This window comes from Helicoverpa zea, chromosome 31, assembly GCF_022581195.2.
Source record: "Helicoverpa zea isolate HzStark_Cry1AcR chromosome 31, ilHelZeax1.1, whole genome shotgun sequence".
NCBI lineage: Eukaryota > Metazoa > Arthropoda > Insecta > Lepidoptera > Noctuidae > Helicoverpa > Helicoverpa zea.
Window position 1 is genome coordinate 4,454,849 of NC_061482.1, and position 18,890 is coordinate 4,473,738.

An 18,890-nucleotide genomic window follows, 5' to 3' on the forward strand; every position below is an offset into this window, starting at 1 on the left:
GTTCTTAATGATAAATTATAAAAACACATTATTACGAGCTATAGAATATTATTAACATAGAATTTAAGACAAATAAAGTTATGTCTGTAGCAGTAAATGGTATATTAAGGTTGGGTGACAAGCGTGTTAATCTTAGAATAATGTACGACAGAAGTATTGGGTATAGGCACTGGTATATTGGACATGTTGTTGTTCAGCGTCAGTAGAGGGGGGATGCCAATGGACTGAACATGCGCCCCCTGTGGGATGACCGCCGACCCGCTGTGGATAGACACCGGCGTCTTCTCGCCAGACACATCTCGCTTGAATAAACTTCTATACAAATTATCGAACGGACTGTCTTCATTTGAATCTATTATGTCGATACTTCTAATCGACCTCTTTGATGGTTTCATTGGTTCTGAACCTGAAATAGAAAAATCGTAGATATTCCCAGAACTCTCCTATTTTTTTGTTGATTTAAAAACAGTTACACCGTTGCTAAACACGCTGGCACTGCTGGCAGTGGACTGACAACGAACGTATACACATTACACACGTTTTGTTTGAAAACAAAGAGGTGCAAGCCGTTTTGTAGTATCCCGCCTTTATATTTGACTTTATCTTTCACTGGTTTTCTAAGACATGGGGTAGCTCATTTGCCTACTTCTGCCGTAGGTGTGATCGGAATTTCAGATTTTTTAGGTTCAAAGATATTTTATTCTCAAAAAACAACTTATATCTATTATAAAAAACATCGAGTTCGTCTATACATAATTGCCTATTGAGTGTTGCATTCATTCAAGACATTCAAATAATTTGGTCAAATGCTTTGCTATTCTTTATTAAATGTTGGGCCAGCTGATTCTTGAATGCATTAAATGACGGCAACCTCTTTATATTAGTAGGAATTTTGTTGTAGAACTGTACTCCTTCAAAAGTTGCATTTTTCTTGCCGAAGTTTGTTCTTATTTTTGGCAAGACGAGCAAGCTAGCTCGACGAGTGCTGCGTTGGGTTACATGACAAAAGTTACTGTTGCACTCTACGGAAAAGTTCTATAGTTTAGTCGAATGGTGACCAAGTAGGTAAGTTAACAGACTTACCTGCTGTAGCATGCTGTGGTGACATATTAGCCAGATGGTTCAGAGTACTCCAAGGCAACTGGTTAGCTCCATTCTTAGTGTTACCAGGCATTGGTGCCACTCCCACCATACTCTGAGCAGTCACGTTAGTCAGGAGAGGGGAAGATATCTTACTCAGATCCAGTCCCTGAGAGCCATTCGTGTGGTAGAATGTCACAGCCTCTTGGTTACCTCTGGAAAGGTCATAATTATTTCATTATTCGTTTTATAGTAGGGTATTTCTTATGTAGAAGTGCTAACACGGTTCTTGTTTTTTTCAAGGGGCTAAAGGTTTTATTTAAACGTTGCATATGTAACCTAGAGAATTTTGCACATACAGGTACGACCATTGCAGGACGCTTCAGAACCAAATCCTACATCAAAAAACTCTGGCGTTTACCAGTGTTTTTCTTTGAACAACTGCCAATCTGATATTTCCCATCCCAGTCGAGTTTTGTAGAGTAACATGATCCCTTATTTCTCACCTCAAAACACCGGGTTCTCGTGTTTATTCTCGCGAGAAAATTAAGTATCAGGTGGTTTGACCTTTGCTGTACTACTGTGGCTTCAACAATTACGGACATGGCTTGTTCTAAGTCCTATTTATAACTTGCATAAATAACAAACTGCGATCGATACAATTATGTATATTTAGACTATGTTCCGCCAGTAGTTTCGCCCTTGTCTCGTAGGAACTACTCCGCGTAATCGGATAAAAAGAAGCATTTATCCATAGATCGGTTTTCTAACGCTAAAAGATTTTTTTACAAATTAGTTAGTGCCTTTAAGCAAACAAACTCTTCCGTTTTATAGGTAATTTAGTAGTACTTATAATTAAAAAAAAATAGCCCAACTTACGTAGTATTCAGGTTGGTAGTCTCATTGTCTGTTTTGTTGGTAAGGATGCCCACTTGATACACCATGGCGTGTATAACGTACCTATAAATAAATTATTTTATTACCATTATACGTCGTTTTCGGACCAGCGGATTTAATGCTCTATTTTTCGATGATGAAGTAGGTGCCTTAGCATACCTATATGATTGAGTATCTCCTACAATTCTCAGAATAAATTCATAGAAGACTGAATGTGTTTTTTTTATTCATCCTTTGGCCCTTTTCAAGCGAGAAGATACCTGCACGTTAACGAAGCCATTCATAAGATTTTCCGTAAATGATGATGGCTGTTAGAGAGCAACGGAAGCTTAAAACCCAGAAAGAAGTAGGTATTATAAAATCTACTAACATATCTTTGTTGGGATCCGTAGAATTTGTCAGCAATTCAGTATCGTTGACAGTGTCTGCTGCAATGGCAAACATTAGCCATGGCGCGGCAAACAATATAAAGAGCTGAAAAAATACAAGTAAAACATTTGATGGACACGACAATTTACGAGTGCCTTCAGAGATTTTTTTGGAAAAAGCTAGGCAGATGGTAGGTGAAGAGTTTATTGATAGGAAGAACTACAATGCTTCTCTAAACACTCTCTAGTAAAATGTAAAAGGTGGAACCAACAAAAAAAAAATAATTCGCAGTTAACTTCGCTTATTTCATAAAAATCTTAAGATTAAAAAAACACAGTATAAAATCGTTAAACAAACTTTAATATACTGACCAGTTTTTCCATTTTCCCGTTACAATAGAATTATTTCACAATGATATCTCTTAAGACATCTTCGTGTATTTATAGCAACCGGTAATTAGATCCTGTGTGTAAACCCTTAGTGCTAATTATAAGAACCGTCATTAACAGGCTTATGAACGTATTAACAAGTGTTTGATAAATAAAATAAATAAGTAAAAGCATATTTTATATGCTACAAGTTATATTATAATATAGTTATATTATAATGTATAAGTTGTAACAATATTTTCGGAACTGTTCATCGTTGTAATGTTACAGAAGAACAATAATGACGATGAATTCTGAAACGATGATTGAGAATATCTGATATCTGATATCTATAAACAATAAATGGATTTGATTTGATTTGATTACGGCCACCGGCGTTTTCTCTACGGAAACTAATATTTTTTTGTAGGCCAAATGCCTTTTCTTTAGCACCTAATACTAATGCTAATTCTATAAGAAATCTGAACGAACAATTTTCAAGAGACAGACATCAAAAAGGTTCTGTTATTCTGCTGTTGAGGTTATAAATCTCATATAGATCTACGACCGTTACGGAATGCTGCGAATATTTATGAGGCATATTACAGACTTTCACTGACTTCATCAAAATGCTTCTAAATACATGACAACATACGAAAATTATTTTAATTTTTATGTCCACTTGAACCGTTCTCCGATGTTTCGGCAACAATGTTACGATATCTTCAATTTCAATTTCTTACCGATTGAGATACGATGACTGTACTTGTGTATCTCCGATATTGTCGCGTTATCTGGTGAGAAAGGCACAGTTTTCGGCTATCACTCGTATCAGTGTGATGCTGGGCCGGCGCCGACGCACCGAACTACGTGTGGCGCGGTTCTACCCACCTATAGAAACCACACTCAAATAGTCAAAAACAGGATACTCTGAAACCATGGCACTGAACAAGATTATGGTTTACTCTGGCGTCGCCACCTTGGTGAGTGAAACCGTTTTCTATTTTTCTGATAACCATAACGAACCTTCATAGTTGATTGTTAACGATCCTGGCAACTATGAGGATTCGAAAGATGTGTAAGCTTGCGATTCTTTATTTGAATGTGTTATTTTTATTTGCTGAGCGATGCCGGCGGCATATGTAGTATACCTACTTAGTTACAAATTGTCTATAATGTTATGTACTTTGGGTACTCAAATTCAATTGTATACCCATCAATATCAAGCTAACATTGTCATCAAATTTTGTGGTGCTCTTTGTGAACTCTTGAACCAATTTGACGCCAGCGTACCAGCGAAAATGAATTTGCTATTAAGTATATTAAATGAGGAAAGTAACACAAGGCTGAGTTTTTTATATCAGACAATGGCCCGCAAAAATTAAAAAAGTTACAGTTAGAAAGCATAATGTGTGTTTAAAACGTTACTCTATAATTTGGTACTTAAGCTATATTTTGGTTTACTTTCAAAATAACGCTTGACTGCTCCAAGTCGGTTTTGGGCGTTCAGCCGTCTTAGTCCGATTCGTTTGAACTTAGCAACGCATTAATTATTTATAGACAGATACATATCAACATAACACAGTGGGATGAGCCGCTCTGCAGAGTAACCCGGAATAATTTAATAGAAACGGCAATTACTCCTGCTGAGCGAGCGCGCCTACTGGCTGTGGGTAGATGGGAGTCGGGACTTTGGCTGCAGGCACTACCGTCGTCAAACATTGGCACCATGTTTGACGACACAACTTTCCGCCTCGCTACCTGTTTACGTTTAGGAGCACCGTGCTGCTCCCCTCATCGCTGCCACTGTGGTGAGGCTGTCACCAGCCTCGGACACCACGGCCTGTCGTGCAGCCGTAGTGCGGGCCGTATTGCGCGGCACGCAAATATCAACGACATTATACGTCGGGCTCTTGTTGCCGTCGGGGTGCCAGCTGTACTGGAACCAAATGGCCTGGCACGCGACGACGGTAAGAGACCAGACGGCATGTCTTTATTCCCTTGGAAGATGGGTAGGCCTTTAGTATGGGACGCAACCTGCGTCGATACTCTTGCGCCATCCCATCTTCCAAGTTCTGCGTGCTGTGCTGCTGCTGCCGCTGCGGCTGCGGAGAACCTCAAGCGGCGGAAATATAGTGGCCTTGTCGGCAACTATATTTTCGAACCGTTTGGGGTTGAAACCCTCGGGTCGTGGGGTCCGAATGCGCACACCCTATTTAAAGACCTGTCTAGGCGGCTGGTTGACGCTTCTCGTGACCAAAAGGCTGGCTATTACCTCGGACAAAGGATCAGCATGGCCATCCAACGAGGTAATGCTGCCAGCCTCTTGGGTACGCTCCCAGTTGACAGCGATGGGGATGAATTTTTTGACGCCTTTTAGATATAGTGTATATATATATATATATTTTTTTTTTGTTCTACTAGGAAAGTTTTTTTTTTGTGTTGTAAATATGTATATAAATTTGATTAACGCGAGTGATGTAATTAAATAAACACCTACAGTACGTAAAAAAAAAAAAAAAAAAAAACATAACACATATAATAAGTAGTTAGGTAGGTACCTATCCTTGTTACTATTATCATAAATGCGAAACCATGCGAAACTAATTGTCTCTCGCTTTCACCCTAAAGCCGATTTACATGATATGATGATGATGAACGCAGATAGTACAGAGTCTGAGAATAGGGCATAAGGTATTTTTTACCCGTTTGCGTTAATTGTTGCGTGAATTTCTTTCTAGACATGGAAGAAACAGCTAGTCAAAATATAAAACAGTAACCAAAGGTTTTGAAGGGTCCCATGTGAGAGGAGGCCTGTGCCCAGCAGTGGGACGATAAAAAGGCTGTAACTGTAACAGTGACCCAAAGATTTTACAACCCCTTCACTAGGGCGGAGCCTCTTGTCAACACATTGAATAGGTAACCGATGTTAGCAGATAAGAACACATCGTATGCTTTCCTAAATAAAAAGAGAAGAGACACGCGTAGTAAGTACTAACGTAATCGATAGTAAGCCATGAGAAGATTGTAAGAATGTCACCCGGTTTATCAGTCAGTTGAGAGTCCTGTCAGCGATACTGTGATAAAGATACGCCCAACGACAAGAAGACGAGTACTACTGTTTACTTAGTCTTGGGACAAATATTCTCGGAACTTCTCTTTGTTTTTGTATAACTTTCGAGAAATATCTGTTAGGTTAGCTTTTATGCTCTGAGTGAAAAAAAAATCTTGCCCTCCGTTCAGTCTCTCTATAGTTTAACGAATACCGTATCTATTACGTACAGTTCGCACCAAATATCTCTGAATCAGAAGTTAGGGAAGCGCTATAAAATGTTTTGATCATAATTTTTCGACGTTTGTCAATAGCCACCAGTAACAAATGCAGGCTATGTTTCCACGGCGTGGTTCAGAAATGCTGAGCAAAGTGGCGTAAGCTGTTCCTATTTATTCATTTTTACCTCAGAAAGAATACCTACCCCTATGGTCTAAATATGAAACCCAGCTACAAACATTAATTAAATCAAAAGCTTTTCTTCTATGTTTGAGTAAGGCTTAAAATTAACCGTTTGCTGCTGAATAGGTACAACTACTAAATTTACATAATAAAAGGCATATATACCCTATTCGCCACTAGCTATTCCTCGCCGATTAACAGAAGAATTAGTACTCCCTATTATTGTAAAGTCCACCAATCATCGTCATCATCAATAGTAATGCAACAAACAAAGACAATAATAGATATTCCATGCATCCAATTTTCACGATACACGGCTCTACATAACTTCTTAATGGTATCAGAATGATGTCAATGTTTGTCTACAGCTAAACATGTAAAAAAACGTAATTTTTGCGATATTAAGTCCTTTCCCGTTGGTCATCAATTTCTTAACATTTTTATAGATTCTCAACTACATACTTACAATAATTAATCAAATAATTATTAATTTACAGCTACAAAAAAATGCATTCTAAACTTAAAATATTTCTAAAATTATAAAATAAATAACTAAGAATAATCAACACACAAAATAAAAAAAGTTTTAATACAAAAATAAATTAAAAACACTAGCCGTTTTAAAGTAAAAAACATAATAGATACCATTAAGGATACAAAAAGAAAACGAATAAAAAAAACCTAATGGCATCTTTTGATTTTTTGGGCGAAAAGAGGCCAGCACCAGCCATATTTTGCCACTAAAAAGGTTTTCTACTAAAAAATATCACTAGAAACCTAATAGATACCAATTAGAAACTGAATGCCTACTTTGTTTAAATAACATTTCAAAACAAAATGAGATAGGTAGGTTGTCTTCCCTATTTTTATTTATTTATTTTCTTTCCGGGTGCCAAAAGTAATTTTCGCGCGTAGGTGAACTGCTAAACCCACATAGTACCTAGAAATGTTGTACCCACAAAACTCAGTGGTATTTTTCATCAGTGAACTTTATACACTTTAAAATCGAAAATAGCTAGAAAACCAGAAAAATATATTCTTTACAAACAATGGGTGAGCTGTCAGGTATACTTCCTAAAGAACAATTTCTCTGTTATATTTGTGTCGTAAGTCTGTTTGAGTTTATTGGTGACTCAGAAAGGTCGCATTCATTATCTCATGCATACGTGATAGTTTGGTACTTAGTATTCCGTAGGTATGTCTATGCATCTACTGATCTACTTATTTGTAATTACTTTGAATACTTTGTTCAATATTTATTTTTATAATCTATTTCTACAATGTACACACTATACATATATACAAACTTAAACTACTTATCTTTATACAAAACTAAAAATAAAATACTATATACAAAATATATATAAACATAAAACATAAAATACATATAAAAGAGCATCGATCAGGCGTCGAAGTATTCCTCCGCATCACTGTCCTCCGGAAACGTGCCCAGAAGACTGGCTGCATTGCCACGTTGAATGGCAATGCTAATTCTTTGTCCGAAGAATAAGCCAGCCCTCTGGTCACGCGAAGCGTCGACAAGCCTTTTCGCGATGTCCTTGTAAAATAACCGCGAACTCGGGCCCCACGGTCCGAGCGTTTCGACCCCAAACGGCTCAAAAGTATAGTTCCCAATAAGGTTACTATACTTGCGCCGCTTGGTGGTCTCTGCAGAAGCAGCAGCCGCACCAGCATGAATACTTAGGTATCTACTAAATAATAAATGAAGTAATCCTATTCATAGAAAACTTCATTGAAAATTACACTAAGTTAGCAGGTGGGCCACGTTAAATTAATTAAAATTACGTGATATCAGGACAGTAATACGGATGTTATTATAAACACCTAATTTCTAAATTCAATAATGGATTGTTACGAAAAACATTCTACACTAAATAGGTATGGGACTTATTAATAATAATATCATTAGATAAGAAATATTTCGATATAGATACTATCTTATCGAATTGGTCTCGTCATAATTTGACACGGAAATTCTCTGCTATTATCTATCTATACCAAATACGCACGAAGATCGCTTTACGAAATTCTCGACATACCACTGAAGATAAGTTTTGGATCCCTCACAATTATAGCGTGATAAACACGAAACTAGATAAATGAAACTAACTAACAGGACAGACTAAACTCAAGTTAGTTAGTTAGTTTAATCTGTCCTAAAGTGTCCTGTTAGTGTAAAAACAGTTCTAGCGTTCAATTCTGGCTAGTATGTCTAACTATCTAGGGTTGTCTGGAAGAGATCGCTCTTAGCGATAAGACCCCCCGTTATGGCACGCAGGTACTTTAATTAGATATAAGATCAAAAATGTAAAATTGGTGTACTTAATAAAGTACATATCTATCTATGTTATTTTACTAACAGCAACACAAAGCTTGTCGTAAAAAAATTGTCTTACAAAATTACCTACTTGCTTAGCTCATAACGAGGAAAAATGGCATCTTTTTTTATCTTCCAAATTACTTTGCATGTAATCAGTGATTTCTCTAAGAAGTCCTGATTTATAATGTTTTTTCCTGTACTATGAGCTGAGCACTCTTTTTCAAGATTTCCTCTAGATACCTATTATATTTTGAAAACAATATTTTTTATATGATTACCCGAATATTTATATACCTACGTGTTACGTCGTCTTATAACTCCAATAATTTCTCTCTGTAATTTCAGCTCCAAGCGATTGGGCAGGCGATCTTCGCATCACTTGGCGTAGCGCAATATTTCTGCGTCATCGACTTTTTAAGAGGGCTGCCCGTTCTACTGTATATAAGGATTCTCTATTTCCATAGTAAGTATGAATATTTAATTCATGCTTATAAATAGCATTATTTCTGTATTGCTCAGTTTAATCTTGATACGAATTAGATTATCAAATAGCCATTTTATCTCAGGAAATATGGATCCTGTGTATCCCTATTATTTTCAAAGTTATTCTAACAAAGTTGTATGATGCGTAATGTAATCAAATAAGATATCGTACGCTTCACTTTTTGCTGTGTTTCGGATGGCACGTTAAACTGTAGGTCCCGCCTGTCATTGAACATCCTTGGCAGTCGTTACGGGTAGTCAGAAGTCAGTAAGTCTGACACCAGTCTAACCAAGGGGTATCCGGTTGCCCAGGTAACTGGGTTGAGTAGGTCAGATAGGCAGACGCTTCTTGTAAAGCACTGGTACTCAGCTGAATCCAGTTAGACTGGAAGCCGACCCCAACATAGTTGGGAAAAGGCTCGGAGGATGATGACGCTTCACTTTTTGCATGCCATTAAAGGTAGCTCTGGTTCTAATAAACATGAGCTGATGATGACGATGTCTGTTGAGCAAGAACATGCTAATTTCCATTTGATAACTACCTATTACAATCTTCTTATTCTTGTGAGAATCCTCAGGTATCTATTATTTTAGGTTGGTTGTTTCAGACCCCAACAGTTGCGGCGAGAGAGTGAACATCGGAGAAGTTATCGACGGTATCGTAGACCAAGCCTTCGTTTTGATAAGAAATGAACCGACCCCTGTGTTCCGAACTTTCATCGTCAACTGCGTCAGTCTCGGCCTCAGCGTCTTTTGGATAATGAGCAGTGTTTTTATGTTAAGTAAGTGAATCTGATTTCTAATCTATCTTCAGGATAGCTAGTAAACAGAAGGTCTTTAGGATGTTTGCCGGTCCGAGACCCTTTAATATGGGAAATCATCAAATGATCCGCCCGCTGTGGGTGCAGTGTCAGACTTTTACTGACTGTCACCCACCTTGACAATCAAATGAAATAGGGTAAAACCGGGGTAGATGCCGCAGCAGGATAGATGCCCTATTTTCTAAAAACCTAACTTCGCAAAATCGCAACACAGTGATAATAGTCTAAAAATAGAACGCGTTGCCTCCCGCTCTAAGTACCCCACAGACCATCCCGCGGGATTGACGTGTTTAGCTCGTGCGTGCGATTATCTCCGCGACGAGCACGACGAATGCTTCAAAGTTTCAAACGTAAGTATTTACTGATACGTAATTACGTATCTTTTTTATATACTAATTAATTATTTTCTATTCTTTTATATGTATATATTGGTTGATTAACTTTATACCTACTCATCAATAATGGGCCTTTTGTATTTAGTGAAGTCAAAAAATAAAAGGGCATCTATCCATAGCAAAAAGGATAGTCGCCCCAATTTTTCGCGGTATAGGTGCCCTTAGGGGCATCTATCCCCATAACCTATCCTTATTATGATGGCATATGTTTAAAATTATTATTTTTATTTATTTTGTATTGCGTTTTCATATAGATATGTATCAACTGATGGTTTGTAATGTTCTTTGGGGCTGTAAACCACCATTGAGTTGAAAATATAATTATTTCAAGTATTGTTGTATTTTGAATATGTATTTTTATTTGTTTCTACTAATCACAGGTGAACCATGCCACGAATATATAAAAGAAAAGAAGGAGTACGACCCCGAATAGTTTCTTGGACTACAGAGGCATTGCAAAATGCTTTTGATGAAATGGACAAGAATGTCATGGAGATACCTAAACGAAATATCCCGCAATTTGGAATTCCGTACAGAACATTACGAAGACGTTATGCTGCTAAAAATGAATTAAGGACAAAATTTAATTATCTATGTTGATTTTTTTAATTTAATTATGTTGATAATTGAAAATTATATATATCAGCCTTTTATAAAGTATTTTAAATTTTATTTTAATGTAACCTTGCTTATCTGCTTGTGCACATTGAAATTTTGTTTTTTTTTATTTCTTAAACAAATGATTAAGGATGCCATTATAACAATTACCTAAATAGTACAAATAAACAACATAACAAAACTTATGTAAGTACTTTACTTATTTCAATCTACAGGGCGTCTATCCTACATCACAGGCATCTATCCTCCCCAGCATTTTCATAGTGAGGCATCTATCCTCAAAAAAATAGGTTTGCAAAAACTCAATTTATGCAGAATCTGTTATTGTTAAATCAACAAAAACGAAGTCGTAATGCTAGTAAAAAGATCAAACTTAACATTTATGGAAATTTTTCATGGATCACGTACTAGTCCCCAGGCCGGCGAACAAATTTTTTTTTGATACATATACATTTAAGACTTTGTGAGTGCCTTCCTTACGATGAGTCCGACAAACTTTTCGAATGCGCAAATTTTAGTGCCGCTGCGTTTTTTAATGCTTGACTCCTGAAATTGTCGAGATGACGTCACTATGGCTCTTCGTACATACACGTTTTATTTTTTGAGATTCGTTTAATAAAGTTAATTAGAGAATGGTGGTCAACTTGTCCGATAAAGATCGTGCTGCGTTTGGAGTGTCCACCATCCTGAAAATGTCGGTATGACGTCACTACGACTCTTCGTACATACACGTTTCATTTTTTGAGGTTTGTTTAATAAAGTTAACTAGAAAATTGTGGTCAACTTGTCCGATAAAGATCATGCTGCGTTTGGAGTGTCCACCATCCGAAACATGTCGATATGACGTCACTGTGTCTCCCCATACATACATGTCGGTCAAATACAACAATGATAGATAATACTATTGTTATTGCAAATATCGACTGGTCCGACAAATGTAGTGAGGCAAATAGTCAGTTCGACAAGAAAATGAGAAAAAAATATTACAATTGGAAGAAGTTTATTCTTTTTGTCAATTTCTGACTTAAATATTCACGTGCATTATTTAAGTATATTAAATTGGCATACTACTTACCAATTTTAATTACTATTTTAGAAAAAGTAGCCTGACTAAGACGTATTGTTGATAGTTTATATTAAGTTAAGGAATAATATCCCACATCTATTAATGGACTATATATCAATCAAAAGGTCTTTTTAAGTGCAACATTTTGTCTCAACATACCACTTATCAATTCTTAGTATTATAGAAGATATAACCCAAATAAGGCGTATTATCGATAGGTTTTACTATGCTAGGGAATAATGTCCCACCTCTAGGTATGAACCATATGTCAATCGAAAGATCTTTTTAAGCGCTATATTCCGTCTTAACATACCACTTACCGATTCTTAGTATTTTGGAAGACATAACTGATCTAAGGCATATTATTGATACTTTACATTGTGTTAAGGAATAACATCTCACTTGAAGTTTTGAGCCATATTTCAATCAAAAGATCTTTTTAAGCGCAAGGTTGTATTAGCATAACTCCGACAAATTGTTAGTACTTTAAAAGCTAGAGCTTTTCTAAGAATATATTATCGGTAGGTTCTGTCAAGCTAATCCATCACTTCTTTAGTAACAAATTATATATTATTTGAAAAACCTTTCCAAATGAAACATTTCGTGTTAACATACTTCCGACAAATTGTTAGTAGTTTAGAAGCTAGAGCTTATTTAAAATTATAATTATTGATAGATGTTTTCAATTAAATAAATCCCATCTCTAGTAATGAGTTATACATCATTCAAAAGACGTTTTTAAATGCAACATTTCATATTAAAAAAACTTCGGCGAATTGTTAGTGTTTCAGAAGCTAGAGCTTATATAAGATTATTTTATCGATAGGTGTTTTCAAGTTAATAAATCCCTCCTGTAGTAATGATACATATATCATTCGAAACGACTTTCTAAATGCAACATTTACTATTAACATACTTCACACCAATTGTCAGTACTTTATACCAAATCTTAAAATATATCTATATTTTCCGGACGGTGGACACTCCATATGCAGCATGATCTTTGTCGGACAAGCTTACCACAATTTTCTAGTTAACTTTATTAAATAAATCTCAAAAAATGAAACAGGTATGTACGAAGAGTCGTAGTGACGTCATACCGACATTTTCAGGATGGTGGACACTCCAAACGCAGCACGATCTTTATCGGACAAGTTGACCACCATTTTCTAGTTAACTTTGTTAAACGAATCTCAAAAAATGAAACAGGTATGTACGAAGAGTCATAGTGACGTCATATCAACATTTTCAGGATGGTGGACACTCCAAACGCAGCACGATCTTTATCGGACAAGTTGACCACCATTCTCTAGTTAACTTTATTAAACGAATCTCAAAAGATGAAACGTGTATGTACGAAGAGCCATAGTGACGTCATATCGACAATTTCAGGAGTCAAGCATTAAAAAACGCAGCGGCACTAAAATTTGCGCATTCGAAAAGTTTGTCGGACTCATCGTAAGGAAGGCACTCACAAAGTCTTAAATGTATATGTATCAAAAAAAAAATTGTTCGCCGGCCTGGGGACTATTACAAACCCAAACAACAGACATGATTTCTATCTGTGTGACGATAGTGATTTTAACAGTCAAATGTAAATAAAAGTCACTTAGAACTTTCTTATCTTTAGATATTTTTATCGTCTCTGACGTTTGCTAAGATATTATTTTATTACACACTTGTTTAAATAGATATCAATGTATAGCATACAGAATGACAGTTAAAGTAATGCAATACTCAATCCAAGAAGGGATTCATGGACATCCTCTATTAACTACGTAAACCTGCTATATACTTACTTGCGTATTTTTCTACATTATAGCTGCCGAGCTCATATGCTTGCCTTACCTATGTACTTGCAATCCATATTGCTTGTTCCAAATTGTTTAGGACTTGAACAAAAATCGTCTAGTTGACTACATTTAAAAATGATTCGGGTTGGACTCATAATGGACGCTGAAGTATCAATTCTGAGTTTCAATTGTGTAGAAAATTAATTTAGTGTGACCATCCTGACTTTAACATGAGAAAAGAAGCACAGTTCCTAAGTTCCTATTAATTACATAGGTTCCTAGCCTAACACTTAGGTTTGGTTTTTGCATTATAGTGGGTGGAGCAAGAGATGAGCAGACGAAATGCAGGAGATGGCCTTGGATAATAACGACGGTAGCAGTGTGCGGACTGGACCTGGTGGCGGCTGTGACATATGCCAACGACTCCTTCCATACCAGGGTGAGAAATTTGACATCTCTACGTACTTTTGTAGCTCCTTCTTTGTGTGAGAGGAGACCTGTGCCCAGAAGTGTGACCATAAAAAAGCTGATGATAATGGTGATAATATTTTTTAAGTGTGGTCTTGTGTTCAAGATCCTATTTAGTGCTAATTTATTGTAAGACAGTACCTACATAACTTTAATTTTTATAAATTCGACAAACCACACATTTTTTAAAGAGAACACTCTGTTTATCAATAAGAAAAGCCACATCGACATCATAATTTTTAAACGCTCGATCTTTTTGGTTTCATTCTTCCAGACCATGAAAGATATGATGGATTTCATCGACGGGACCGCCAGTGGTCTCGGTGACACACAGCTGAACACCGCCTGGGCATCTTGGATCATGGTCATATTATACTCCCGCTTTGTCATCCTTTTCATTCTAAACGTCATCCTTCTAATCATTGTCATCGTGGACTGCAATGTTAAGAAGGAACCTGTCAAAGATGAGGTAAGCATTTCTCGTTTTTGAAGCAAGTTCAAAGTTGTAACGGTCCCATCAGCACTCTTTTAATAAAAACAGTTGATGAACGCAGCGTACACTGAAAAATTCATGACATTATTTTTAATTAATTCAAGAAGTCGAAACAACTATCGATCTCGAAGACAGGTTACGTCATAAGAAAGTTCATTGTATAATTTTATTTTCAGAATGTAGAAGCCCCGGCTCCCCCAGTTCCGGCCGTACCTGCTCCTCAAGTTGTAGTTCCAGTGCAAGTTTCCACTGCAGTCCAAGCGAGCCCCCCTCAAGACCCCACTCCACCACTAACTACCGACGGAATCAGTGACAGAGATGATGAATTAGGCAGCTTGCCCAGTGAAAGGGTCACGACGCACATACCCCGAGCAGGGTTGAGCAGATCCTTCCGAAGAATGAAAGCTTTTCTGTTTAGGAAGACTCCTTCGCCGGTGCAAACGAGATCTAGTCCTGATTCGTTGCAACCTTCTCCTGAGAGGTAGGTTTTGCTTCTTTCACCATAGTTCAGAATCAGATAAAATTGATGATACTCATAAGAAAATAAAACATCCAGCTATTTGGGTAACATCGAGTTTTTGTTGTCTTTATCCAGATCTCCGCGCGCCCAGCATTTCGAAGGGGACATGGACAAGAAACGCACGGTGAACTTCCCCACCAGCCTGATGTCGTTACCACAGAGGTTGGAGAACATTATGGCTGAACAGCAGAGACGCCTAGACCAGTCGGTCATAGACACGTCGGGGCGCGCCAGTCCGCCGCGCGCTTCGCAGTCTATGCCTCACCTAGCTTCGACCTCCAACCAAACTGATGGACGAGGGTAAGCAACTGTTACATTTAACACTCAAACTTATAGAAGACACTTGATTATTGTTTATTTGATTATGTTTAAGCCCTAATTCATAATTTCGTAATAGTTATTATCATTAACTAACAATAAAATAACATGATTCTAGATGTCAATGTTTACTGACCCATATTTCCACTTTGAGTAAATCCTTGAATATAAAGCTGATTTAGAATTTGACTTTCCTTTAAATTGCCTTCCAGTGTTGGAAATCTTATTACAATTATGTCAATGGATCCTCTAAACAAGTCGTTATCGTTTCAGTCTGACTGAGTCTTCTGTCTCGCTTCGAGACTTCTTTGGTAAGAACCTTTTCTTGTAATAAAGGGTCGCACACATCTTCTTCATCATCTTTCTCAATATTTGTTGACTTGTTATCGCGCAGTCCAGTCTTTCTTCGCAAACTTTCAAAATCGTACCGCATTTCAATGCTCGTTCCTAATCTGACTCTGCGCCACCGTGAAGTGTGTCTGGTAATTTTCCAAAAGTCCATCATTTGGTGTGGGTCTCATTGGGTACTATTTATAAGGATAACTGTTAGAGATGGTTAAGGTACATTTCCGATTATATATACTTTTGTCGATGGACCCCATGAGGCTTACACGCGCGGCCAAAGCATGACTAGTATGGGAAAGATTCTCGTGGTATCGAGTGCATCTATCGTCTCTCTCGCGCCGTACATTCCCAAGCTCTTTATCAACATGCTGATAGTTGCTGCGAACGCGATATTCGTGTCTGGGAAATGGACAGACGCCAGCACATCAAGCTTCTACAACCTGTTAAATTTTAAATAGATTTCAATTTTACCTCTAAAGTATGACGTATGTTTAATTTTGGTTGAGAAAAATGCCTTATGTGCTAGCGTTTGTCCCATTACAACAGAATACATTACTTAAAATGTTTGTCCGATTGTTCAGAAGGCGCGGAACTACGGCCGAACTACAGGGGCAGCTTCCCTGGTCGTATATACCGGCGTCCGCGCACCGCATGCGGGACCAACTCCCTCCGGACGAGGACTTGCCGCCGGTACCTCTCCCGGACTACACCGCCCTCCAGCCCGTTAGAAAAGCATGTAAGTCACTTCAAAATACATAGGTACACTTTTATACTGAGGTAAATGCTTCAACTGGTAGCGGGAAAATTCATACATAGTTCATATGAATTTCTTTAATTCTTCTTCTTCCTCCTGCCCTGTTCCCAATTTTATTTGAGGACGGCGCAATATGTCTTCCGCTTCCATTCTTCCCTGTCACTCGTCATACTGTTTTACCTAAGTTACAGTAGGATATAAAGAAATGCCTTAAGGTATGTATTGTAATCACGGCGATCGATAAGATCATGCAGCATATCGAATGATTACCTGGGTAAAACATTAAAAAAATACATCGTTTTGAATACCGATACCCACCGATACCAGTGAGAGCATTCACCTTAAAAGACATTTGATGGTAAGCGATAATACGATGGTTCATGATAGGTGCGACGCAGACTGCGTAAGGTTCGGCTTCCAACCAATTTTCGGCGATATCGATTCAACCATTCTACAGTTATCCTACTTATCCTACTAATATTATAACTGCAAAAGTCCGTTTGTTGTTTGTTACGCTTTCACGCAAAAACTACTTTACCGATCATCATGAAACTTTGTACACATATTCTTGGTGGAACTAGAATGAAGATAGGATACTTTTTATCAACACACCACGCGTGAGAAGCCGCGGACGGAAGCTAGTATTTACTAGTTTAACTAAACGAGACTTTCTCTTACACAGAACACAGATACTTATTCCTTATGTTGACTTTCAGCCGTCCATCGAGGCGCTTCCAGCTTAAGCTCACTCACACAGAAGAAAGATTACGCGACATCCCGGTCTGTGCGTTGTGAGTATTACACATACAAGAAGACTTAACACCAGTCATACATGCTTCCCAAAGTAAGACCCATTCATCGTTATACATAAATCATTAAGTATTGTAAAGTCTGTCTGTCAATCTTTCACGTTAAAACTGCTGAACCGCTCTCGGTGAGGCTTCACTTGCACAATTGCATGAAGTAGAGAGATAAGTTCTTCGGGTGAAATCGCAGGACACAGCTGGCTAGATTTCAAATATTTCTATGATATACTAAAACTATTCTGTCGTTTTATTGAATCTGTGCTTGAACGTAATTTTCAGATAAAACATATTTTCATAATTTCCCAATATTATTTTGAAAATGGTCTTGAAAGTCTTTTTGTGTTCATTCATGAGCTCATATCATTTCTATTAATTGCCATAGATACTATTATCGCGTAAAACTGTGTACATATAATATTTTCGTTTTTTTCTTTTCAGCAGCGTTAAATGAATCCGACGTTCTTTACTAATTGATTTAGTAAGGATTGCCTGCTGTAAAAACAATCTCAGATTAGTTCAATTGGCAATTTGTTTTACAGTAATAAAATCAATATTTGGGTTATGTTTGACAAAGTATGCGAAAACTAGTTTGATCGGAAAACGCTTTTTTGTAAATAACACTTAGACATAAGAAAAATTATGTTAAAATGCTAGTGCTTATTTAAAAGTATTTATTATTCTGTTATTTTTATAAAAACAGTGTATTTGGTTTAGTTATATTTCATATATTATTTTATAAAAATAATAACTGATGTTGAACACAGTGCAATATCGGATTATTATTTATTGTATTATTAAATTATAGTAGAATTGTTCAACAGAGCTTTCTGATTTCAATTTACAATGAGATATTGTTAAGCTCGACTCTTAGTATAAGGTATAATTTATAATTGTTAACATCACGCACTTTGTAATAAAGATATAGGAAACTAACGTTTTAGATTTTATACCCTATGGATATTCAATAAATTTCGTATAATAACATATTTCAAGTTTTTGTAAACGAACCCAAACAGTCCTAATTTCTCCCTGATCCATCTTTGTATATTCATATTTGTTCAGAGATATTGAATCAATATTACTCCAATCTGGTAAAATCTGCGTGAATCAGGAATATGGTTTCTAGAACGGAGACCAGAGAGATGAGACGCAAGAGCACAACTATCTTGAGGTCGTTGAAAACAGGTTCGACGTATCGATGCATAAATACGATCGTGTTCACTTGTGAAGGGATGCTGAGTATGGTGCTGGCGAGGCTGAGTCGGGGGTACTTCTCCAAGGGTATGGCGTGGACGCACGACGAGCTCACCATCAGGCACATCATCAGAACAGTCTTTACTTTCGCTCCCGCGTTCTCAGGCGACAACGCTTGAGTCACTGTGTAACTGGAATACAGGAAAGTCCCGACGCGCCATGACCAGTAAAAATAAAATAAACCTGTTACAAAACTGTCAAAATTTTTCATAACATTTTGGGAGGCTTCTTGCGAATCAATAACTTT

The 18,890-nt window shown here is 37.2% G+C and overlaps 2 protein-coding genes across 6 annotated transcripts; one reads left to right on the forward strand and one right to left on the reverse strand.

The window, feature by feature from the left end:
* Positions 1–31: 31 nt before the first annotated feature.
* LOC124645054 lies at positions 32–2,765 on the reverse strand. Its single transcript, XM_047184790.1, has 5 exons — positions 2,718–2,765; positions 2,348–2,451; positions 1,960–2,040; positions 1,084–1,295; positions 32–406 (listed from the first exon to the last, which is right to left on the reverse strand). Exons 1-5 carry the CDS (start codon positions 2,727–2,729, stop codon positions 105–107), a joined length of 711 nt encoding a protein of 236 aa, XP_047040746.1. The 5' UTR covers positions 2,730–2,765; the 3' UTR covers positions 32–104.
* Positions 2,766–3,560: 795 nt separating this feature from the next.
* LOC124645470 lies at positions 3,561–18,375 on the forward strand. Of its 5 annotated transcripts, none has more exons than XM_047185283.1 (11): positions 3,561–3,697; positions 8,855–8,972; positions 9,601–9,774; positions 14,000–14,124; positions 14,428–14,622; positions 14,823–15,127; positions 15,242–15,466; positions 15,758–15,795; positions 16,411–16,565; positions 17,300–17,374; positions 17,828–18,375. In XM_047185283.1, the coding sequence occupies exons 1-10, from the start codon at positions 3,653–3,655 to the stop codon at positions 17,324–17,326; spliced, it is 1,407 nt and encodes a 468-aa protein (XP_047041239.1). In that variant the 5' UTR covers positions 3,561–3,652; the 3' UTR covers positions 17,327–17,374; positions 17,828–18,375. The 5 variants fall into 5 exon arrangements, with proteins under 5 accessions (XP_047041239.1, XP_047041240.1, XP_047041237.1 ...); XM_047185284.1 differs by having other exon boundaries at positions 17,831–17,847; XM_047185281.1 differs by lacking the exon at positions 15,758–15,795 and having other exon boundaries at positions 17,300–17,427.
* Positions 18,376–18,890: the final 515 nt, after the last annotated feature.